General features: G+C 44.1%; 1 protein-coding gene across 7 annotated transcripts; it reads right to left on the bottom strand.

Moving 5' to 3' along the window:
* Positions 1–308: 308 nt before the first annotated feature.
* Positions 309–18374, bottom strand: als2b (alsin Rho guanine nucleotide exchange factor ALS2 b). Of its 7 annotated transcripts, none has more exons than XM_034551903.1 (34): positions 18220–18374; positions 17774–17816; positions 16903–17051; positions 15721–16676; positions 15153–15522; positions 13532–13706; positions 13080–13176; positions 12900–12977; positions 12550–12813; positions 12164–12335; positions 11891–12080; positions 11743–11808; positions 11480–11642; positions 10976–11107; positions 10511–10639; positions 9240–9310; positions 8570–8636; positions 8259–8455; positions 8105–8170; positions 7925–8023; positions 7670–7834; positions 7457–7568; positions 7144–7221; positions 6912–7045; positions 6658–6822; positions 6450–6567; positions 4632–4789; positions 4439–4555; positions 4179–4355; positions 4037–4094; positions 3676–3737; positions 3414–3563; positions 2841–2937; positions 309–2736 (listed from the first exon to the last, which is right to left on the bottom strand). In XM_034551903.1, the coding sequence occupies exons 2-34, from the start codon at positions 17785–17787 to the stop codon at positions 2698–2700; spliced, it is 5085 nt and encodes a 1694-aa protein (XP_034407794.1). In that variant the 5' UTR covers positions 17788–17816; positions 18220–18374; the 3' UTR covers positions 309–2697. The 7 variants fall into 7 exon arrangements, 2 of the variants coding, with proteins under 2 accessions (XP_034407794.1, XP_034407807.1); XM_034551916.1 differs by having other exon boundaries at positions 15198–15522; XR_004611146.1 differs by having other exon boundaries at positions 2841–3563.
* Positions 18375–26014: the final 7640 nt, after the last annotated feature.

The raw sequence follows: 26014 nt of genomic DNA, 5'->3' as shown, positions 1-26014 counted from the left end.
AGGACCGTTAACTATATTTTGACAGTTTCAGGGCTTTTCAACAGAAATGTCTTTTAAAAGTGGGTAAACGTGTAAATCAGGTAATGAAATGTGAGTAAAAGACAAAACTCTGACTGTAGTGTTACAATCTGGTCTGGTGGGAGGTCGGGAAGATGAGGCTCTGTGGATCTTCTGCAATGAATTTACGTTGTTGATTGTTTAGTCCATGAAATGTAAGAAAAAGAGAGAAGCAACAGAACTTCATATTTAAGAAGCAGGAACTTTTGCATTAAAGTAAATGTCTGTAGGAATCAAACTGTCGGAGCAGATTAGTTAGCGACGTCCATCAAATGAGTTTATTGCCGCTTGTTTTTTTCAATACATTTGACATCATGTAAAAGACACAGGTAAGACTCATGTCAGCCAGCTGAAACACTACATGTTGACTAATAAACACCAAACACCAACAGTCGTGTGTACGTGGGGCGCTTTCAGTAAACATGTGTTGAGGACATGAACCCAACATATGAACATTATCTTCAGTTTGGATTTAAAATACAACCTCGTGTCAGTTAAAGAATAGTCCCGACCGTATCCCTGGAGAACGTTTCCTTCTTGTTGTGTGTCCATAGCACTTTGGGCACGAACTTCTTGGTCACGAAGACAGTAACACGTCCTGTGATTAAGTGCGGTCCACAGAAACAAGCACTGATAACCAGGGATGGAGGAGCACCATCACTATTGTTTTTTACAGTCGTAGACGTGTGATGTAACTACCGATGTTGGGATGATGTGTTAAATTCACAGCATTTCACAGTTCCAATGATAATCGTTTGCATTGTTATTGAGCATGTTCAACGACAGAAATGTTAAATTATAACTGTTTGAGTCATTTTCTGATGCTCGATCCTGCAGCAGCCTCACCTAAATATAGTCCCCTTTCAAAAAGGAAGCTTCTGATCCACTGGCTTTATTTATTGTTAAAGCATCTGAGAAAACAAAAGCCATGATATTAAAAATAGAAAAAAAAAATGCTGGGTCATCCTCTGAATCCATCTCTTAAGCCTTTTATAAACTGGCATTTGTAACTCAAATCACGAATAAGCAACAATGTCTGACAGTCAGTGGTTTTTGGTTTAAAAAAAAAAGAAGAACAGTGCGCATCACCAGATGGTGCGGAGACTCTTTGACCATCACGTCTATAAAAAAATGTGTTTACATTAAGCCGACTGCTCGGCTCTCTGGTGGAAAAAAACCCCCAAATGAAGCAAAGTTTGACCTTTTGCATTGGTTATTTTTAAAAAGGTAAACAGGTGTAGTAAGACTTGATATGGTGGTTAGCTTCATGAGGAATGTGCTGCCTTCTCTCCCCACCTGCATGCAACAGTGTTATTCACAACAATACAATCAATACGAAGAGTTTCAGGTCCCAAAAACTCAATTTCTATTATATGTGTCAGTGGAAATAGAGATAATATCTGAAGGTGAACCCACTGTTAAAAAAGAGAAAAGACAAATGTTTACTGAGGATTGGAGCTTTGGGAAGAATCATGTCCAGTAAAATAATAAAACATGCATCCCCAAAACAGCCACATGTTCAGTCATCTAACATATACTGTTTATTTAAGAGTTTATTTAATTTGAGAAAGATGATTTAGCATTTTATAAAAAGGACAACTTCATTTTTCAGTTAAGCTGACAAATTCAAAATGACCAACTTTGGAGATGCATTATTGTTCCTGAACAGCAGTGATGTTTAGAAAGAACAACATGTTTTTGGCTATTTTGTCAATTCTGAAAACAAAGAGCTTTTTTCTTTTACATTAAGAACTTTTGATTTACCTTCGTCCATTTTTGTAAAACTTATGTGCAGTCAACAAATTGGTGTTATAGCCGGCTAATTCAGCCACTAACTGGGTTTAACTTTATTCTGCTGGTGTGACAGGAGAATGAGAGTATAATTTAGAGTTATAATCAAGTCAGTTTACATTTATAATACAGTATCAAACCTGGCTGTGAACTAGCCCCAAGAGTTCCTAGAGAAAAGCTCAGGGAAGCAGCTGTGAATTAGAAAAATAAACATACTGTTGTCTCAGATGACAGGGACGCTGTCAATCTGATAAAGTGACGTGCTTTCATGAGATTATTTCCTTGTTATGTCCGTTTCTTCATGTAGGTGTCAGCTGAATAACAAGAGGCGGAAATGACCTGAAACACTGCAGGATAAAAAGGAAGATTTTCCATGCAGAAAAAACTGATTCTTCTGCAGGAAGAAAAAGAGGTCAGTTATCTCACAGCATGATGACTGTGAGCAGAGGAACCAGAGAACAAACCATTCCCATTGGCACTAAAAGAAAGACACCAGTATGAACCTTGAATTTTCCCCCGAGGTGACATTAGGATTTCCCACAGGAAGTCAGTCTTTCAGCTGTGGAGAGTTTAAATTGGACGGTATAGAGTGGCTCATCTCTAGCAGTAAAACACAGACAATATTCACATGTGTACTTTGATGATCAGTGGATATGAGGCTGGTCCAGGTCACTAAAAGGTGAAAGAGTGTGGAGGAGGTCCCCGCAGCAGATGGAGCCGTCAACAACCTGTTCAAAGGATCCTCTGCTTCCCATTGGCCGCTGCTCGCATTCGTCATCCTGAAGCCTATCTGATCCTGGCCCTCCGATTGGCTGTAGTAGGTAGTAGGAAAGTACAGCCCTGCTCGTCTTAAGTGATCTTCTCATGCTGGATCTGGTAGTAACAAGCCTGGAGGTGGAAAAGACACAAATAAACACCAGTGCATTGTGGGTTTAATGCTTTTACAGATGTTTGTACAGTCACGTATTTCTTGACAGATGTGTGCGTGATACCTTTAGCGTGGTGAACATGATTCCATGCTCTCCGTGCTGCACGCAGGGGTCCATCAGGTCTTCAATCAGGCTCACCTCTGACCCCAAGTTCCTAATTCTGAGAACATCATATTTGTATGTTTCATACAATTAAGGGAATCTGAATCTGAAATAGGGGTTCCACTACAAACAAGTAGATTTCTTTCAGAAATGATGCCGCTACAATAATTTTCATTATCGATTAATCTCCTCATTATAATCTGTTATTATAACGCCCGTTATAAATTTCCCTAAACTCAAGGTGATGTGTTTAAATGTCTTGTTTTGCCCGATCAACCGTCCACAAGTTAAGATATTTACTTTGATGTACGGCAAATAAAAACATTGTATCCTAACATTTTTTGTTTCTCAAAAATAATTATGCCAATAAACAAAATTAATTAATTAAACTTAAAGCGTTCAGCACCACTTTTCTTAAGTTCTTTCCAATTGTTTGTGTATTTCCTCACAGTTTTCATTTCTATCAACAGCGTTGCTTTCTGGCGCCCTCTCATCATAATATTTGAGCAATAGTGTGCAACAGTTTTAGCTGACCGTGCACGCAGCACCACGTAGAGGAAGACGGGGAAAAGGTCGTCCATGGACCACAGGAAGTCCTGCTTCAGCAGCGACTGGACCTCCTTGGTGATCTCCTCAAAAGTGAGCTGGATCACTTGCAGCTTGTCCGACGGGGTGAATGTCGTGCTGCAAACAGACGGCAGGATTTGTCAGGAAATGTAATGCAGCTTTTCTAAAGATTAAAAAGGACACACAAAGCACTTTGGGTGGGTTTTAAAGTTGTTGAGTGGAGCCGCACCTGATCTGTTGTAGTGTTTCCACTGCAGAGGCGAAGCACGGGTCCTTGGTGCTGGAGAGGACCTGGAGACCAGAACGAGGTTTCCATGGTTATACTCAAGAAATACTATACTAGCTAAGAGTTCAAACTAGATGCATTAGGATGAGTTCAGACAGCCGACACCAATACACACGTGATGTTTGGGCTGCAGCTAACAATTAATTTAATTAGGAATTAATCTGCACATTACAAAATCCATCGCTTATTTTTCCCAAACCAACCATCGTTTGAGATTATATATATATATATATATATATATATATATATATATATATATATATTGTACATTTTAGTTTTCTTGTAATTAAAGTGAGAGCCACACCTGCTGCTTCTCCCCCAGTGCAGCCATGGAGACGGGAAAAGAAACAGGCCAAAACTTTCTGGAGGAGAGGAAGTAATTGTTTAGGATTTAAATAGAAATCATTGAATGACGGCACTCTCTGTTGCCAGTGTGTGTGACGTACTGCTGAACACCCAGGAAGGCGAGCAGCGCCAGGTCGGGCTGCTTGTTGAGGCGGAGGACGCACTCCCAGTAGACGTCGTCCTCCTTCTCCTTTTCCAGCGCGTAGAGGGTGAAGAGTGGCGGGTAGAGACGAGGAAGCAGGACGGGAAGCAGCAGAGCTGAGCTGCTCACCACACGACTGAGGAGACACACAGGAGGATTGAATGTGATCCAACTAAGAGCCACCAAAGCTTCAGGAAGGGGACAAGGCCTGGTCTTTACCCAGGTTTTGGAGAGTCTAGTGGGGCATCGGTCGAGCTTGGCTCCTTCCTGTCCTGGAGGTTGGTGGTCGGCTCGGGAATTAGACCGCCCTCTTCTGGCAGGTCTGGGAAAAGAAACCTGCAGAGAATTCAAGAACACACATAAATATAACTATCTAATTGAAAATGAAGCTATGAGCGGTTCTGTTCGCCACCTGACGATCTGGAAGATGCGGTTGAGGTAGGACTTGATCTCGTTGACAGCCTGAGGCAGCAGTCGACGATTCGCTCCAACGCCCACATAGGTCATCCTGTAGACCGCTACCAGGGTTTCCACCAGCCGACCCAGCGGGTGGAGCGGGGTGTCACACGCCTGGAGGGAGTAGAGGAAGATTATACAAGCCAAAATAAAACAACCCCATTATTGATTGCTGCTTTCTCAGTAGAACAAAGTTAGAATTACATTTGATTTACAGGGTCAATTTATTTAGTTTTAATACAATTTCAGGAAAGTGAGTAACCATTTATATTCCCAAAATGTGGTGGTGGTCAGGCCTTAAAAAGTCATGCACCAGAAACCACTCGTAAAACATCTGTCAGCAACACCAATAAAGAGTTCAATAAAGAGTCCTTTATTGGTGTTGGAAAAAGAAGACCACAAAAGCCTGAAGGGACATTTTAGTTACTTAAAAAGTCTCTCTGGGGAATAAAAGTCTCAGAAACTTTAAGAGGGAACCGGGCTTAAGCTTGTGGACTTAAAAACCAAGAACTTGCTAGTTTCAATCACCGTCCACCATGGAAGAAATATATATATATATATATATATATATATATATATATATATATATATATATATATATATATATATATTATCCGTAGCCGCACAGAGCCTCTCCAGCAACTGCGTCTGGATGACGCCCGCTTCCAGATGATCAATTTATCATCCTAGTTTCTGATTCAACAACTGCATGACGTCAGTGATGTCAGGTGGAGCATCTCACTGCTGATTGGCTTTAACGACAGTCTCACACACTTTTTTTCGACGGGGTAAAAAAACAAAAACTCAGCATCGCTCATTCACGCGCCCGGTGGAAATGACGCGTTAATCACATACGTGTCTGTGCATTGACTTTGTATTAAAAAACATCCCCAGTTCTCCCATTATGAATTCCTCCATCAGGTCTATGTCAGTGGTACACTAAGGTTGAAGGGAGTGCTGCTTTATGTTTTTCAGTATTTAACTACTAATAAGGTAATCAGAAGAAAAGTTAAGGTTGTATACTTGAATCTTTTTTAATTACACTTTTAGTTTCATTTATTTTGAGTTTGTGGATAAAAGCTGCTCCTCAAGACACTGACTGCAGCGTTGGTTGTCCGATTCAGTGAATGAGCCATAAGTTACATCTTTTGAGGCTTACTAGACTTTTTTATTTCATATTTGTGCATGAAAGCACTGTTGAGTATTTAAAAAGTCTGACGTTACTGAATAGTTATGCATGTTGTATTACCTTGAGTCCTTAAGATACACTTTTTTGTTTATAATTGACTAGGGAATATTCCTACATGTTCTTAGCAGCCCACTATTTGTTGAGTTTTGTCTCAACTGTGACAAAAAAGCTTTGAACAAAGTTAATGTAATAATGTGTGTTTGGTCTTTGATAGAGTAATGTGGGTTATAATAAATATAAATCAATTCAATTAAAAGGATTTATTTTACAATATTAGAGAAATTTGCCTATAGATATATTTTTACATTTATATACATGCATTTACACTTGAATAAACAATAATCAAATGCAAAGAGTTATTTAACAATATGCTCTGGAGTAGTTACAATTATACAGTGTTACAGTTACAACCGGCCCTTTGAGGGCAGCCATGATGCTGATGTGGCCCACGGTGAAAATTAGTTTGACACCCCTGCTCTAAAACATCTCCAACTGCTGCAGCATGAAGTCAGATCGCATGATCACAGCTTTAATGTTCAAACTGAGTGCCGTGAATGTGTTGATGGAGCTGAGGAGTGGTCTCACCATTAGAAGGTAGAGGTGGATGGTGTGGTGTCTCTCCATGGTGATCGGTCCGACGTGCTTTGGGATGCCCTCCAGACTCTCCAGGGTTCTGCTGTGACTTAGAGATAACGTCTCCGGACTTGGATACACGGAGGAAAAAACACTTCCATCATCCCTTAAAGTTAACGATAACCAACAAGACACTAGAAGAGAGTGTGTGTGTGTGTACCTGTCTGCGATGTGTTGTCGGCTAGTGGTGAGGGCCACGGCGATGTTCTCCCAGGCCTTCCAGTTCTCTCCTCGACCCGCCGCCTCGCAGCCCAGCCGACTCCAACACTCCTCGAACACCGCCCGCCACTTGTCCTCCGCGCACACACACAGACACCCCAGCTTCCTGCCACCGCACACACAAAAGTATACAACAAGGACGGGTAAATTATTTCTAATAAATCTTCATTTATTTCAGATGCCCGGTGAACTTACACAGCGCGGGTCTTGTCCTTGTCGGTGTCAAACAGGTGTGGCTTGAAGTAGGACCCCGTCACTTTGAGGCCCGAGCCCCATTCGCCGTTGAAGGAGCCTTCGAGGTAGTCGCTGTTGGCCATCGTGAGCGTTCCCTGAGTGGAGAGCCATCAGTACCTTTAACTACACTGACAAACGTTTAAATGATAATACTTATATTTTAGTACACGCACACACACACACACACACACACCTTTCCATTGAGGGTCCAGTCGTCAGAGAATTCCCCCTCGTACATGGTGTCATCCTCTGACAGGAGGATCCCGGTACCCTGAAAAGACAAAAGTTTGAAGTGATTTAGAAGACGAAATGTTGACGGTGATGTTCAAATTGGGCCTCTGGTTGGTCACATTTTCCATTTCACTGGCCTTGCATGCATTACATTCTCTATATTTTCTTCTTCATAACAACTTCTTATATTAATGTTTAGACGCCATCATTTCAATATCTTTTGTTCTAAAACAGTGATGAACTAAAAACAAAAGTCAGTGGAAAGAACAACTCACCATCATCTTATTATCTTTGAAGGCTCCTTCATAATAAAGGCCAAACTGAGTGACGACGACGCCGGTGCCCAGCCGCAGGTGATCCTGCCACATGCCCATGTACTTCTCCCCTCTGTGCAGAAAGAAAACACATGTTGAGAAGCTTCTAGCAGCGTTTCATGGTGATTTACGCTGGACATTTTGGACAGTTTGCCGGCCAGTTAATTAACGTACTTTGTGATGTCGTCGAAGACTCCGTAGCCGGTCTTCTTGTCCTGCAGCCACTGGCCAATGAAGACGCTGGGGGAGGAGGTGTTGAGCTTGCCGCTGCGCAGCATGCCGTGGCCGTGCCGCATGCCGTCCTGGAAGGATCCGTCGTAAACCTCACCGCTGGCATACCTGCAGACAGACGGAAGGGTGTTAAAAGCGCACACTTTCCCACGATACGGAAAACAAAGTTCACGACTCACTCTTCTCACACACACCTACCTGTATGTCCCGAGGCCGTGCATCTTGCCATCTTTCCAGTGACCGAGATACTGATCGTTCTTGTGGAGTGTCTTATTGGGAGCCACAAATTCTCCAAAGCTACAGACACACATGAAGAGGCATGAAGATGCGTGAAGAAGCAGATGATGACGCTCATGTTCACTGAATACGAGCACTCACCCGTCTTCCAGTCCATTCTTGAACGCCCCTGTGTATATTCTCCCATCAGGCCATTTTAACACGCCGCTGGAAAAACAAATCAAACCCAATCATTACTCCACATCAGCATTTTTTCATTCTATCAAACTGCAGACAGGAAGTAGGCGTGTCCAACCTGCCGTCGGGCTTCCCGGCGAGCCAGCGTCCCTCGTACGTCGCCTCTTTCAGCCGTCCGTCCTTATAAAACGTGTGAGAGGCCGTCCTGGAGATGGGGGGCTCCGGCTTGTGACCCGAGCCGCCTGACACGTTGTCCTGAGCCCCCCCGCTCAGGGCCTGGTCCACCGACTGGTTGATGGAGCGAAGCCACTTGGTCTACGAACGGATACAAGCACACTTTTCAAGAAGGACGACACGGAATTTGAGTTTAAAAAAAAACTGCATATCCATTTATTGTAAGTGAGCATTCAGTAGCATTAAAAGATTAACCTTCTCCATGGGAGAGGAAGCCAGCAGGGTGAACGTCTCCTCTGGTGCGATCACCTTTAGACCATGTCTGCAAACAGTCATCATATAACGTCATATACTGTACATATAGAACAAACATAATGTGCAGTATGTGACAGTCATATACTGAGAGAATGATATTTACATGTTCGGAAACACATAAATAACCATTTACAAAGAAATAAGAAAACAACGTTCAAAAGCTAAATACATACATCAGGATATCTAACGTATAAGTACAATAAATAACACGTATAATTCTGGTTATATAGGTACGATAGGTAAAAAAAAAATATAGGAATGATTTCACAATCATACATTTGAAAGGATTTCTGGGCCTGAATCTTATTGATGTAATTAATTGGTAATATACACTCAGTGGCCATATTATTTGGTACAGCTAAAACATTCTAATGTATTTACTCTTCTTTTTTTTTTTTCTTACATTGTCAGAAACAGTCAATTATAAATTGTCTCTAAATGTTTGTCCTTCCTATTTCCATGCGTGACACTGAGTGTAATTATTAAAGATGTGTCAAGTCAGAATTATTCAAATATGTAAAAGACTGAGACGATGTGCATTTTCAAAAAGGTTTCTACAATTCTAATAGTTATTATTTTTCCAGTATTACACATGTGATGACAGACTTACAGGCACGTGATCTCCTCTGGGATGGGCTCCACCCAAAGCGTAGCCAAGGGGAAGACATGATGGGTGGAGAACTGGAAGCATGGAGAATGGAAAAGAAGGAGGGGAGAAGAAAGAAGGGAAAGGTGAGTGCATTCACATATCTGACCACACTGAGGGACAGTAACTGGAGGCTAGTTGCTATGAATACGCCCATAACTAAAGCCTTCTATGAATAAGTTGCTCATAATTAAGAGGAACAATGTTTAGAAAGATTTAATTGCAAGGACACAATGAAATAACGATTGCATTTCTTGTTTACAATTACAGACATGTAGTAGGGAGACTGGAATGTGCAGGATTACCACAGGACTAGAAGAGATGGGGGGAGGACAAGGAGACAAACAGGGAGAGGGGAAAGGAAGTTGCTTTGGAGAAGTGAACCAGACACTGTTGTTACCTAAATTACATGTGAACCAACAGTAAGAACCAAGGCTTCAACAGGAAACAAATACTCCTTGATTATATTGTTACAGGTTTATTCAGAGCTGTCTTGGTTGCATTAAAACCCATTGAGCCTTGGTTACAGTGCATTCATCCTTCCATGCAGCCTCCCTGAGGTGGCGCGCAGGCAGAGGGCGGATGTGGGGGTAGGGCTGGGTATCACATATTTATGTCGGAGCTTAAATGTTATTTATGTGCAAATACAGGAACCGGATGTCAATTAGATTATTATTTTAGAATGAATTAAGTACCTTAATTTGTCAGTATGTCATTTAGAGAATTTTAATTGATTTTACAAAATGCGCTGCAGATTATAATTTATTATTGTAATGGTTTATGTCTAATAGATCAGCAGTTAAAATCCAATCTAAAATATAGGCCAATATTATTTTAATCTAATTAGAGACAACACAATACTTTGACTGTTTGAGAGATCTCACAAGAGAAAAATATGCATCTTATCAGAAGATAAGAGCTAACACAAGCTCATTCAAGCCCAGATATGACACGTTTTATCGTGATGTACTCGACACAGAGCCCTAAGCCCTACACACACACACACACACAGTGGGGACAGGGGAGAGTACAGGTAGCTGTGCTGACAGTTGCTTGTGGCTGCATACTTACAAGGTTTTTACAAGGTGCCACGCCCTGACAGCACGGAGGCAAGCACATACAGATGCTTGAAACACACCGAGTTATAGTGTCTGAAATATGGACGGCTTTAAAAAAAACAAAAAAAATAAGTGACAGCACAAGATGTAAGGTGTGTGTGTGTGTGTGGAGCTGACCTGTGCGTGAACCAAAGAGTCGTTGAAAACGATGAACCAGTTGACGGAGAATCTCCCGGCATTCTGCAGCGTCAGCGCTTTGTTGCTGCTCTCGCAGATCAGCCGGCGGTGAGGCTTCCGCAGAGAGTCCTGACAACAGACAATGACCCCCATTCAGACATCATGTGACACCTCGAGGACTCCTTGTGAAGGACACACATCGGTGGTAGTACACACACACACACACACACACACACACACACACACACACACACACACACACACACACACACACACACACACACACACACACACACACACACACACACACACACACACACACACACACACACACACACACACACACACACACACACACACACACACACACACACACACACACACACACACACACACACACACACACACACACACACACACACACACACACACACACACACACACACACACACACACACTCTTTACCGTCATTTTGCCGGGGAAGCTCTTCCAGAAATGAAAGGTGTAGTCAGCATCCTTCATTTTTCTCTTCAGATTGAGGGCCAAAGCTTCAAACTTGGAGCAGCTGTCCTGCAGCTTCTGGTAGTCATTGGAGCACTGAATATAAATATAAATACGTAAACTGCATTTTAAACTTTAAATTAAATATTGCTCTAATAGCACTATTTGCCTAAAAGAGGACGTAATTGTACATTCTTCCTGAAAAGAACTATAATTTAGTACTAACAAGAATTATTTCTATAAAAAAAACAAAGAGTTGCTTTTCGAGATAAACAAGATATTACAGCAACAGTAAGAAAAAGAAAAGTATATAATACTCAAGATAAAATACACCAATACTTGTTAATAATCTTACAATCTAAACAATATAAAGTTCTCACTGACAGAATGAACCAGAATCCTTTAAAATGCTCAATAACAGTGAATAAAATATCCAATCATAATGCACATGTGCAGCTCGTTTCCCACCACTTCAAAGCAGGTGGCCAGTTTGAGCAGCAGCCGGCCATATTCGTGAAGGTGGCGAGTTGGGAGGTAGAAGAGCACCACCAGGAGGTCGGCCATGGTGGGGTTCTCCTCGCTGCACTCCGACAGCCTCTTGAGCAGCTCAGGGCTCTTCCCGAAGAAATCGCTTAAAAAAGAAAAGCGTTAAAGTGTTTTGTATATCAAAGCTTTTGGAGTTTTAGGATGAAAAGCTGTGTGTGTGTGTGTGTGTGTGTGTGTGTGCTCACAGTGAGGGCTTGGTCAGAGTGTGGAAACCTCCCATCACCTGGAAGTTGCCCACAGCGCTGCAGTACCTTTGATGAGAAAGACAAGAGTCAGAAATACATTTTTATTAATAATCCAATCCATTCTTTTACAACAATAGTAATCACATACTCATTGTAAGAGTCGAGGAAGATGCTGGCGTGGTCGAGGACGAGCAGACTGTTGACGTCGCGGACGCGGCGGAGGTTGGCGGTGAGGCTGGCGGCGTGCTGCCCCGTCAGATGACACAAGAGGCTGAATCGGCCGACCAAAGTGTGCAGGAGCCCAGTAGCCGCCTGGCCGAGGGCCGAACTCAGAGACTCTGGAGGAAAGACGGCGACCAAACAGAAACATTTCGGCCAAAGTAAAACTAAAAGACGAAAAGACGATCTCCCTGAATCTTACCCAGCTCCAGCAGGGGGCGTATTATCTGCGTCTTGATGTTACACAGCTTGCAGTAGAACTTCCTCTCAGCTGAGGCCAGCTCATGGAGGCTGGCGATGAAGCCCATCACGTTCATGTCCGAGAGCGCCACGCAGCACTGGCCGCCTGCAAACACGTTACTCACGTAACCAAGCTGGAAGACAAAAATGAAAATACTTGTTTTAATGATTTACTAATAACGGGTTTGTAATATGTCTTTCCTCGCGGTTAAGTCCTGGAAGGGCTACAAGCCGAGCTCCAAGATCCAGACGTTCGATGACTAAAATCCTCCATTCAGTTGAAGGAAATGTTTCTTAAAGCTGGGTAAAAGTAAAATTCATGACAGCTGGCAGTTACTTTGTGCTTACGTCCATGCAGAACGGTAGTAGCACAGGCTGCTGGCTGTAGCTCCCCGCCTGCTGCTGCTGCTGCTCCTCCTCCTCCTCCTCCTCCTCCTCCTCCCCCTCCCCTTCTTCCTGTTGACCGAGCTTCTTGACGTGGCTCTCCTTCGCCTCCTCCTTCACCTGCTGCCCGCTGTAATAGATGATGGGCCGGAAGCAGTCTCCGTCTGCGAGCAGGAGGGTGTGTCTCTCTCCGGCGCTTATGTCCCAGACCCGGATCCCCTCCGACAGCTGGGAGGGGAAGCAGAGAGGAACATGAACCACGAGGCTTCCTGTATCTGTGTGTGTTTGCGTCGTACAGGTGGAGGTTCCCTCACCTTTGCGAGGCGGGGGACCGTGCTGGGTGACTCCATGTGTCCAAGCTGACCAAATATGTTACTTCCCCAAGAAAACACCTGGAGGATTTGGAAGATATAAACATGGATGAATAGGTAAACAAAACAAATATTTTTCTCTGGGGGTCAAATGTTTACGGGTAAAAAGCAGCTCTGACTCACCTGAGACTGAGCAGTCAGAGCCAGGGAATGATAAGCGCCGGCCACCACTCGCACCACCTCCTTACTGTTCAGACTCTTGATGCACAGCGGCTGTAATCTGCAGACGGACACGACCTTCAGATACTGTATCAACATGATCATTACATTTGATTGCTTTCATATTTAGTCTGGTCTTGTAGAAAGAAAAAAAGTTACTGTAACGGCCCAAATATAAGAACATTATTTTGGGAAATTAAAGTGTTTTGCCTGAGAGGCGCTAGAAAGCTACACAAAGGTAATGTAAGAATTTAATGCTTACATGGTTTAACAATTTATAATTGGTATACAAAGATATCTCTGATTTCTGTCTTCATACAGTTGCACTTCATCCTGGGTCTGAAGTTCTGTGGCCATTTCCTTTCTCATCTTTTCATTGTGTTGTTGTTTTTGAGCTTATTATTCTTTCCTCCCACCTGGCCAGACTGTCTCCATGGCCCAGCTGTCCGTGCTCTCCATGGCCCCAACTCCACACCTCCGTCTGCAGGGTGGGAAACACCTCCTGGGCCTTAGGGATCGACCCTCCCAGTGGGGTGAGGACGACTGCACGCATCCTCGGACGGCAGGCTTTCCTCAGCAGCCGCGGGGACACTGTGGGGGAAAAGACACCCAAAAGAAATAGTCTTTGTATTTCAGGTACAAAGAAGCAGAAGAAATCCTTGTGCGTCATCAAAATATAAACATGGTCGCGCAGAAACGATCGGCTCAGGCGGGTCACGTCAAACACAAGCTGTCAGACAGCAAACAAACAATGGGAAGGAGCCTGCAGGTAGAACAAACAGGCGAATATGATCAGGGGTTACAGAAGAATCGTGAAATTGTTTTTGCTTCCTACGGGTTAAGACTAATTCTGACATTTTGATGGTGAAAAGAAAACACTGTTCCAATTTTTTTTCCTGCTTAGTCCTGACACTATCCTATGATGCACTCTCCTAAAGCACACCCAACACATTCAGCTCCATTAAATCTGTCTCTGTTGCTCTCCAAAGTGTTCTGGATCACTTAGAATACATGTCATGTTGGAGGCTTAATATCAATCTGCATTCCTTAGCATTTGTAACCACACAAAGGTGACCATTCAGACGGGCTAAACTCGTTCACACTGGACCCACAAATGAGTAGCACTAAGGCACAAATATTCCTAATTCAGAATTGTCTGTTTAATTATTAATCGTGGGAGAAACTTTTAAGAGATGACAACCCTGTGATTTCCTTTGGGAGCATTTTAAAAATATAATTTTCTTTGGCGTGTCTTGACACAAGTTACAACTCAATATAAAAATAGTCATTAGCTGCAGTTTATCAAAAAAGGCACAAGTGCAGCATAAACTATAGAAATTTAGATGGTGTGGCTACTACCGATGGGAGAGCGCACACAGAGATAGTGCAGGGGCGTCCGTCCTACCTTCTTTCCTTGCCTTCTTGCCTGGCTTCCTTCCTTCCTTCATTCATTCCCTCCTTTCCTGCCTTCCTGCCTTTACTTCCTTCCTTCATTCATTGCCTCGTTTCCTGGCTTTTTAGCCACACCGAACTAGAAAAAGCATTTCCTTCAGAAAATGCGTTGGAATGCTAAAATCTGAAGTTTGAAGCCAAAATATATAAAACAACAGCTGAAAATGGCTGAAAACAGCTGAAAATACCCAAAAGGGAAACTTTCTGCTGAAAAGCGTCAAAGCACAAAAACATTGACCTGAATTGCTGACAATCCTTGTAGTGGAAATGTATAACAGTAAATAATGGAAGCAAAACACTATAATCTAAATAATCAAGCCTGGCTGCTTCACATAGCCACACCGAACTACAGAAAGCCTTCAAATTTTACTGAGAATGTTTTTGAGGAAGAACTTTCACCGTATTCTTCTATTCACTTCCTTTATCCAGGTAGATGGAGGGGACATACACAGAATAGACAAGACTCAAAAGGTGTGACACAAGGACAAAGCCTTTGCCGTGTATACAAGCTGAGGAAGCCTGAAGGAAACACACACACACACACATGCATACACATCAACCTGCACATGCGTAAGAAGTACTTACGCATCAAGTTATAGGAGGTGGATAAGAGGTGAACAGCGTATCTACCCTGAGAGAGGAGTCCTGGTAGAGAGAGGCGCCGCCGCAGACCCTCCGCCTCCTCCTCGCGGATGTCCCCTGTGCTGGAGCTCTTCTTAGCGTGCATCGAGTCCTCCAGGCGGACGCGCTCCGTTGTGTTGTCACCCACGACACCCTTGAGCCCCGCCGGCCCGCGTGACCTCCCCACACCTGAGGGCAGGTAGGTCATCATCTTTTTGAGGGACAAGGCCTCGTAGGTGGAGGCGACCCGTTCGCCCACTGCAGAGGCGCAGGAGGCCACCAGGCTGTTGAGCGTGGAGCTGGGAGAGGAGGAGGCCAGCCCTCCTTCTGAGGCCTAGAGGAGAAACAAAATATAAAAAAAGTCAAATGTTAACATGGAGTGGCAGAGGCATCTGGCAGGGCTTTAAATGTTAAACGTTGTCTAAAACACAAGCAGGTGTGAAGTCTGTGAATCTACCAAAGGACATCTGCAAACTTTCTGTTGTAATACAAGAAATGTTCACTGAAATCACTGGGATACAGTCCAACTCACCAGCAGAGCGTGCGTTCCTCCAGCAGCCGCCTTCGCCATCTGCTCAGCCTCCAACAGTTTCCTTAGATAGTCTTGGACGGTCTGCTCGTCTGGATAGGCTGAACTCTTGACCCCCAAAACAACACCGACTCCAGACTGAGCCGAGGGCGCAGAGTCCGAGGCCGTCAGCGCTCCGTTGGCAAAGGCTGAATCCTCTTTCTCCGAGCACTGAGCGAGGTCAGCGCCTTTAGTAGGTGCTGGAGAGTTTGACGTGGAGGTATGGGAGGGGAGGACCGGCTCAGACGGGGACATTTTGAGCCCTTGTGTCAGAGCAGGTGCCTCCAGCACACCCTCATTCTCAGTCAGCTCCACACCGAGTGGGCAGTAGTGACCGTCAGAGATGATGACATGGTCCTCTTTGTCCGTCATTGTGTACAGCAGCTGGTTACACTGTCTGCATTTGTCCACCGGGGGTCGGTGGATGTCTTGAGGGCCCAAGCAGCGCACCAGGGCCAGGCTGTGTGAGGCCCCGCAGGCCACCTGTAATACATACCTGCCCGCCAAGTGCTCGACCTTTTGTGGTTTCCAGACGGGAAAGACGGCGACGTTGAGGCCCAGCTGAGAACCGCTGCCCCACGCCCACACCTCCCGCTGGGCCGACAGCGCCAGGGTGTGCTGCTCCCCGCAGGCCAGCTCCAGCACTGGGACGGTCTGCGGGGGGGTTGAGTCGGCGTCCACCAGAGCGACCGGCGTTGGATTGGGGACGGTGCTGAGGCCCGACAAGCCGCACTGCCCCGAAGCGTTGTCCCCCCACATGTGAACGCCACCGTCCTCCGTCACGGCCCCGCTGTGGAAGCTTCCAGCTGCAACGGCAACCACCCGCTGGCCGCCGAGCGCGCTCTCCAGGATGGGTTTCGCCAGCTCGAGCACTTGACTTTGCCGCCATGTCAACTGCCCAAAACTGTACACCTGCCCTCCTAATTTGGGAACAGCACAAAGATGTTCTCATTAAAAAAAAAGGTACATTTTCGCAGTTGTAGAAAACCTAATATTTACATTATTTGCTTAATAAATGTCTAAAACATAAAATGTACTATGTTTTTATGTTTTCTAGTTCTCTCCCTCATTTCCTGTCAACTTTCTACAGTCTGTTTGTGACAGAGGCAGAAAAATACTCCCAAAATAAGGTAACAACAATGTTACCTTCCACCAACAGAACGCCATGCCGTGTGCCCAGGGCGACCTGCAGGACAGGCCCAGGGAGGAGCAGCCTCTCTGGGGTGACGCTGTATGAGTAGCCCTTCCAGGTGTGAAGCAGACCTCGCTCTCCACCGCTGCTGTCATCCCCAGAGCTGAGAGAACAATCGATTGATCGGAAACACAGTAGAAAAGGTTGATCACATGACAACCTAACTTTAACCTTTAATTAACTGTCAGGTATTTTCTCACTGTTATCTTCCGTAAACAGATATTTAAAAGTCGAAAACTACAAAGTAAAAGCATCATGAAGCACACAACGGACATTAAAGAAAGTGGGCTGCACGGTGGTGCAGAGGCGGAGTTAGCAAGTTCTCCCAGTGGCAGCGTGGTTTCCCTCCAGGTTCTCCGGCTTCCTCCCAGAGTCCAAAGACATGCAGCTCATGTTAATTGGAGGCTGTAAATTGCCCGTAGGTGTTAATGTGAGCATGAATGGCTGTCTGTCTCTATATGTGCCCTGCGAGAACCCTGCCTGTCCAGGTGAACCCTGCCTTTGCCTAGGATTGGCTTCAGCGCCCCCGACCCTGAATAGGATAAGCGGTTTTGATACAGGATGGAAGGAGGAGAAGAAGAAGAAGAAGAAGAAGAAGAAGAAGAAGAAGAAGAAGAAGAAGAAGAGGGAGAGAAAGTACAAACAACCCTTCCTCCCTCCTCCATTACAGCTGAACAGCAGCTGTTTTGTGGGTGAAAGAAGAAGTGAACTCTTTCTGGAGGCGGTTTGTGTCACATGGTGGTCACATCCAGCCTGCAAGCCAGAAAGAAAAAATGCAAAAGCAACAGCTGAGCAAGAAATAGGACTAACATAGACTTTGGTTACCTCTTCCTCTCCATCAGGGGACTTTATGTCTCCATCTCTGCTGCTGTCAAACAAAACACACCTCATTTAAAACACCTCAGCAGTCCTGACAGTTAAATGTGAATTTTAGAGGAAAACCCTCACACAACTATAACAAATAATGTATAAACTATCAACATGAAAGTAGTTTTATTTTCATCTGTATTAAAATACTGTTTACACAAAATCCAGAAAAACTAAAAAAACACCATTAACCTAAGTACCTCAACCCCCTGACAGGTGTTACCAACCGTTACAAGCCGTTAACCAAAGCTAGGTAACCGTTAATCCTCCCAGCTAACGTTAGCTAGCGAATAAGCTTCGTTAGCTGAAACTACAGGTGTATCTTCTCTATTTTATTAATAAATAAAAACACCCTCTATCTAACTTGCTGGTCTCACTCGACCCTTCTTGTTGTGCTCACTCACAGAGTGAAGGAAGACACACGTTGGGTGTAGTTTAGCATCTAAATGACGCCTGGTTGTTGTTCATCTCTTATGTTGACACAGAGTGGCGCCGCTGAAGTCAAAGATCGTCTATGCGGACCGGAAAGATAGCTCAGCAGCGAGACAGTAAAGGCCGATTCAAGCCGTTCCGCGAAAATAGCATCAAAGTGGGAGGTCTGATAAATTCCTTCCTCTTGGAAAGTGTTCTTCTTCTTCTGCTTCAAAACTGATTTACTCAACGTCTCCACCTGGTGGGATTTCATCAATACTGCATAAAGTTTAAATTAGATTAGACAGATTAGTTTCGAACATGTCACACATAATAAAAACCTAGAATAACCAATAAAATGAACAGTTAACATACACTGAAAATTCTAAATAAATAAACAAATGTCAAGTTAACAATAAGTTCATGTTTACATGCTCCTCCCTTTCTAAATAAATGTAACTAATTGATTCATTAGATAACTATAAATAACCATCACAATAAATGTTTCAAGAGAAGCATCACAATGTTTACTCAGAATACGCCTTAACTGGCCTACATTTGACTTCTATTTAAGTACATTTTTACACTTTTATTGATTAAAATATTTTTAAAACAACATTACATTTACTTAAGTGTTATATTGCAGTATTCTTTCTATCCTTGATTAAATGGTGGAACTGTGTTGCGGTTTTACCAGGTGATGCAGACCATTGTGTCCACCGTGTGGTGCAAATAGATCACTGCAGGTGGATGTGACAGTCTCTTATAATATAATGTATTAGTTGATCTGCAAAGCATCCAGATAAATCTATACAACAAATGTAGAGGAGTAGAGGAGTAGAAGTATAAAGTAGCATAACATGAAAATACTCAAGTAAAGTATAGTAGGTTAAGCATAAATAAAAAAAATATAGATATATAAATCTGGAATCATAATAAGAATATTGTTAGATTTAAATATTTTAAGGCATAACAAATAATAGTGTCACCATTCGCCGAGTGTGACAGACTGAGCCCAGCCCCTTTACGGTAGGAATATTATAGTATGTTGATGCCGGTTAAGTGTGATCCATCCAGCTGAACACGAACAGGACAACAATCATTTGTTGTTGTTGTTGTTCAAAATAAAAACACTGGTGATGTTCTCGTAATTGCTGTGACTTTATAACACTATAATAGTATTCTACCTCCCTTTGTAGCACATTGTGTGGTACTCAGCAATATATTTATTAATTTTCACAACAATCTTATTATCATATGTTTGCAGTATTATTCTAAAACTCACCATTGGAGGATTAGTTTTTCCTGGGTGAATGAAGTAATTGAAGAAATATGTTCAACAATGTCCTTATAATATTTCTATCAGGAGTTATCGGGATGGTTTTGGCACCTAATAGTGGTTATATAGTCACTAAGGACCTAAAGGCATCATCAATCCACAGTACTCATAAACATAATCAAAACAGATGACACACTTTATCATACAAAGACAAACACATATAAAATGTAATAAAAAAGAATTAGTATACAACTAAAATATTCACTTTTGCATAAAACATGGCACAGAATAAAAGCATTAAAAGTGGACAATAACAACAAAGAGGCTCCATTACAGACAAGAGTACATTCAATAATATTTTCATTTCCATAAAAGGGATGAACAGTGTTGGTTATGATCACCTTGTTGCTATATTTGAGATATAGATTTCATCCTTCTAAAACGCCCTATAACCATCTTAAATGACTGATTTTTAGCTTTGTGTCTAAGAAACTAATTAATGAGATTACATTATTATCCCAACAAAATGTGTTCTTGACTGGATTAGCTGATTATGTTAAAGATGAACTGATCTATTTTGATTTGTCTGTCAACTTGGAAGGCTTAATAGAACTGACTTCCCGAGTGGACAGACGCATCCAGGCAAGGCGACAGGAGCGACGCAGGGCGGAGACAGATCGTTGAGTTTTCACCCGGCGTCGAGCTTCTCCAGCAGCTACTAGCATCACCCTGGGTCCTCAACCAGGGGAGGTTGAACCCATTGAGGTAGGGCGCACCAGTCTCACCCAGGAGGCTACCATCTTCACCAAGCTAGACCTGCGTAAAGCCTATCACTTGGTCCAGAACCGAGAGGGGGATGAGTGGAAGACAGCTTTCAAGACCCCCACTGGACATTATGAATACCTGGTCATGCCCTTCGGTCTGACTAATGCCCCAGCCGTCTTCCAGGCCCTGATGAATGATGTGCTGAGAGACATGTTAAATAAGTAGGTGTTCGTCTAGCTAGACGACATTCTTATTTTCTCGAGGTCCCGAGAGGAGCACATTCACCATGTCCAAGCAGTCCTTTAACACCTCCTGAGGAATTCTCTGTTCGTTGAGGCAAAGAAGTGTGAATTCCACGCCTCTTCCGTCCTTCCTGGGTTACATCGTTGGGCAGGGGATCGTGCAGATGGACCCTGCCAAGGTGTCAGCCATAACGTCCTGGCCCATCCCTGACTCACGTAAGCAGCTGCAACGATTCCTGGGGTTTGCCAATTTGTATCGGAGGTTTATCCTTGGCTATAGCACCGTGGCTGCCCCACTCATGGCCCTCACCTCATCTAAAGTGCCGTTCCAGTGGTCACCCTCGGCTGAGGAGGCATTCCAGAACCTTAAGGCCCAATTTACATCTGCCCCTATCCTCCAAGTCCCCGACCCAGAGAGACAGTTTGTTGTTGAGGTGGACGCCTCCGAGGTGGGGGTGGGGGTCATCCTTTCTCAGCGGCCTGCCAGTGACCAGAAGCTCCACCCATGTGCCTTCTTTTCTAGGCACCTCTCACCTGCTCAAGGGAACTACGACGTTGGTAACCGGGAGCTGCTTGCCATTAAGCTGGCCGTTGAAGAGTGGCGCAACGGGCTTGAGGGGACTAGTCTGCCATTTTTGTGTTGGACTGATCACAAGAACCTAAAGTATATTCAATTCACCAAGAGACTGAACTCTCGGCAAGCCAGATGGTCTGTTTTTTACCCGGTTTAACTTTTCCCTCTGTTACTGTTACTGACGTTAAGCCGGATGCCCTGTCCCGCCAGTTTGTGGACAAGGGGGATTCCACCCCTTGTAATGACAATATCCCTTCTTTCTTGGTTGCCTCTATCACCTGGAAGGTAGAGGAAAGAGTCAAGGCTGCCCTGGAGTCCCAGCCCGGCCTGAGCTCCTGTCCCCCTGACCGCCTGTTCATTCCCCAGACCCTGAGGTCCGAGGTCCTCCAGTGGGCCCATAGCTCCAGACTCACTTGCCATCCTGGAAGCCAACGTACTAGGGATGCTTTGCAGCAGAGGTTCTGGTGGGCTACTCTGGAGAAGGACACCTGGGAATTCGTCAACGTCTGTCCTGTCTGCAACCAACACAAACCATCCCACCAGGCTCCCAGTCTCAGTCTTAATTCTGCTGGACTTGAGCGCTGCCTTTGACACAGTTGACCATGGGATATTATTACAGAGGTTAGACAACTGGGTGGGAATCTCTGGTACTGCTCTAAACTGGTTCAAGTCCTATCTCGAGGACAGGACGTATTTTGGTAATTGGTAACTGTGTCTCAGACCAAATGGCTTTGACCTGTGGGGTTCCCCAGGGGTCAATCCTAGGACCCCTATTATTCAATCTGTACATGCTTCCATTAGGCCAGCTAATACGCAGCTATAACGTGTCCTACCACAACTATGCAGATGACACTCAGGTCTACGTATCACTGACGGCAGGTGAATATGGGCCTGTAGATTTACTTTGTCACTGCATCGAACAGATCAGTGTGTGGATGCAAAACAATTTTCTCCAGCTAAACTCAGACAAAACTGAAATCATTGTCTGTGGCCCACAGAAACAAAGACAACGTGTCACCTTGAGACTCTCTCTCTAAAACCTAAAAATCTGGTTAGAAATCTAGGGGTAATATTGGACTCAGAAATGAACTTTAACAGCCACATTAAATCAATAACATCAACAGCTTTTTTACCATCTAAAAAACATTGCCAAAATCAAAGGAATAGTGTCTAAACCAGACTTGGAGAGATTAATCCATGCGTTTGTCTCCAGCAGGTTAGGCTACTGTAACGGCCTGCTCACTGGGCTCTCTAAACGAGCTGTAAGACAGCTGCAGTACATCCAGAACGCTGCTGCTCGAGTCCTGACTAGAACCAGGAAATACGACCATATTAGTCCAGTGCTCAGGTCTTTGCACTGGCTTCCTGTTGCTCAGAGAATAGACTTTAAAACAGCTCTGCTTGTGTCCAAATCTCTTCATGGTCTAGCACCAACGTACATGTGTGACATGTTAGAGCCATATGAACCATCTTGGGCTCTGAGAAGCTCAGGGAGTGGTCTCCTGCTGGTGCCCAGAGTCAGGACTAAACACGGTGAGGCTTCAGTTTTATCCTGCTAAACAGTCTGCCAGAAGATGTGAGACAGTCCTCAACTCTGACATTGTTTAAATCCAGGCTGAAAACAGTTCTATTTGACCAACCATTGTCGTCGAAGAGGGTTACAACACCTGGTTGACTGGGAGGGCTACGGTCCAGAGGAGAGATGTTGGGTCCCGGCTCGACACATCCTGGATGCCCCTCTCATGAGAGAGTTTCACCGCAGCCACCCTTGAAGGGCTCTGGGCCCAAGGGGGCTACCCAGCCAGACTCTGTTCCCTCTCTTCCTTTGGCAGCATCAGACATCGGAGGATGAGGAGCAGCCATCCTCCGATCCGGACAACTCACCCGCCGATGAGGAGAGGGCAGAGATGTCTGAGGAGTATTAGCCCTCCTCCAGATCCCCTCCGCCCACCCGGTGTGGCGATTGTTTTGGGAGGTCAGGAGCCGTCTCTTAGAGGGAGGATTCTGTAACAGTTCAGCTCCACACCTTTCTTTTAGTAGTTATTTTCATTCTGTCTGCCTGTTTACTAACTAATTTTCATTCCAGATCCTGCTTCACACCTGATCACCTCTCATTCCCTTCACCTGGTCCTCATGCCCGTCTCACCTGCAGCCCATTCCCTTGTTAGTCCACTACTTAGGTCCCCTCACTTGCACTTGTCCTCTGCCAGATTGTCTTGTGTTTTTCCGGCCAAACTCTCCAGTGTTATATAGTGAGTTGTTCTGCCTGTTCCTGCCGGTACTGCAGTAAAGGACTATTATTTCTTACCTCTGTTTCATGAGTCGTGCTTTGGAGTTTGGAGCGCTAGAGAAAAAATATATTTAAAAGACCATATCCAATTAAATCAAGTTTCAGTTGCGCCAATAACCATTGGGATTTATTGGATTGTTATAACGATTTTTCCTAGAAAATCTTGGTCTTTCTAGGTCATAACTCTCCAATAAAGAACTCTCTTACAACTCTCTCATAACTCTAATATATAACTCTTAATAAATATCACATAACTCTCAAACAACAAACTCTCTCAAAACTCTCTAATAATTAAATGTCTCATCAGTCTCAAACAACCAACTCACGGATGATTAAATGAAGTAGGTGAGAATATCGCACCCTAATGTCTGTATGGTAAATATGAAGCTACAGCTGGGTTAGCTTAGCTTAGCATAAAAACCAACGCTCGTTATTTCTTCTTTCAACCGCACAAACAAAAAAACTGTAAAAGTGAAAAAAAATGTATGTACATGCATGAATGAATTGCCCAGTGGCCCAAAGAGACCCAAAGAGACACAAAACAACCACAAAGAGACAGAACATTCTTCTCCTCACCTACAAAGCCTTGATTGGTGATGCACCATCATATCTTAAGGAGCTTGTAGTACCATATTGCCCCACTAGAGAGCTGCGCTCGCTAAATGCGAGGCTACTTGTGGTTCCTAAAGTCCTAAAGTAGGATGGGAGCCAGAGCCTTCAGTTATCAAGCTCCTTCTTTTATGGAACCAGCCGGCCTCCCGCATTGGCCCTGCTGATCGCCCCGCCCCCTCCTCCCTCCTCTCTATCTCCTTCTGTTTCATGGATTGGAGTTCCATTCATACATTGTCATATTCATGTAATGTGTTTATGTAACTCTGTAATGCTGTTCATTCTGTACACATGACATATATTGCATCTGTCCAGCCGGGGAGAGGGATCCTCCTCTGTTGCTCTCCTAAAGGTTTCTTCCCTTTTTTCCCTGTGAAAGGTTATTTTTGGGGAGTTTTCCCTGATCCGATGTGAGGTCCTGGGACAGGGATGTCGTATGTGTACAGATTGTAAAGCCCTCTGAGGCAAATTTGTAATTTGTGATATTGGGCTATAAAAAATAAACTGAATTGAATTGAATTTAACATCCACCAAGACACAGAACGACAACAAAGAGACACAAAACGACCACGAGACACAAAACGACAACAAAGAGACACAAAAGAACCAGAAAGAGACACACAACAACCACAATGAGACACAAACCGACCACAAAGAGATACAAAACTACCCCAAAGAGACACACAACAACCACAAAGAGACACAAGACTACAAAGAGACACAAAACAACTACAAATAGACACACGACAACCACAAAGAGATGCAAAACAACTACAAAGAGACACACAACAACCACATAGAGACACAAAACAACTACAAAGAGACACACAACAACCACAAAGAGATGCAAAACAACTACAAAGAGACACACGACAACCACAAAGAGATGCTAAAACAACTACAAAGACACTAAAGAACAACGAAAAGAGGCTAAACCCCTATAAAACCTGTGTGCTTTGCTTCTACAAAGACTGTTTCAACCACTTGGGTCCACGTTTACTTCCTGTCAGTTGATCTGATGAGATATGACAAGGATCATTAGACACTAAATATATAACAGCAGTTGTTCAACACATTAAATTGCAAACAGAAAATGTTGTCGTTTGTTGGATTTTAATGTTCATCTTGTTTTTCCTGCACACACAACATTATGTTATTTTAAGACAATGAATACCATGAGCAGTTTAGATGATAATAAAGGCGTTAATGCTGTCTCTGGTCTCTGTGCACACTCAGGACGAGCTCTTCAGGAGCTTGTTTGGCGGCTACAGCAAGTGGACACGTCCGGCCCTGTCGTGGTAGTGAAATCAAGACTTGAGACGAGCAAATTAAAATCAAACATCCATCCATCCATCCATCCATTTTCAATACCGCTTATCCTCATTAGGGTCGCGGGGGCGCTGGAGCCTATCCCAGCTGACATAGGGCGAAGGCAGGGGACACCCTGGACAGGCCGCCAGTCCATCGAGGTAAAATCAAACAATGAACATTTATTTAATCGTAACAGGAGTATTTTTTCCAGCAGTTAAACATGCATGGACCTAAATCTAGCTAAAATAGCAAAGCAAAAAGGCCCCTAGCAGAGTGCGCACTTAGCCTATATGGTCCTTAAGGGCATTTTTGATTGGTCGACTATTTGGTGGAGGCGGCTCTGGTTTAGACTTTCTGAGAGCCTCATTGGAGCATAGGATGGTCCCACCCTCTAGGCTCTCGGATCATCTGGCCTCCAGGTGGCATAGCAGATCAGTGTGTGTGTATGTTGTGCAATCTTATGTTCAAAGCGGGGCATAGTCTCTCAGTTTCAGGGAGTCAGTTAGCAGGTGTTCTTTATCTGACACGATGTGCAGACAGTTGGCCTTGGCCGTAGTCCGGTAGTCATGGGCCTCTAGTCAGGGAGTAACCTGGGGGTCAGGAGTTCTTTGTCTGATATGTCTAATGCCATCCTATTTTGTACGCCATAAGGGAGGTTGGGGCCAATTGTTCAGCTAGACCTTCTATGGCATCCCTTGTGAGATTGGCCAAATGTAAG

This window comes from Cyclopterus lumpus, chromosome 2, assembly GCF_009769545.1.
Source record: "Cyclopterus lumpus isolate fCycLum1 chromosome 2, fCycLum1.pri, whole genome shotgun sequence".
NCBI lineage: Eukaryota > Metazoa > Chordata > Actinopteri > Perciformes > Cyclopteridae > Cyclopterus > Cyclopterus lumpus.
Note: the sequence above shows the minus strand (reverse complement) of the source record. Positions and strands in the feature narration are given on the sequence as shown.

Excerpts from the sequence above, each read along its gene's own strand:
- als2b (XM_034551903.1), bottom strand. Across the intron at positions 16,677-16,902 it reads TGGCGTTCTGTTGGTGGAAG|GAGGGCAGGTGTACAGTTTT; the intron begins GTAACATTGTTG and ends TTCCCAAATTAG. Across the intron at positions 4,556-4,631 it reads CGCATCTTCCAGATCGTCAG|GTTTCTTTTCCCAGACCTGC; the intron begins GTGGCGAACAGA and ends AATTCTCTGCAG.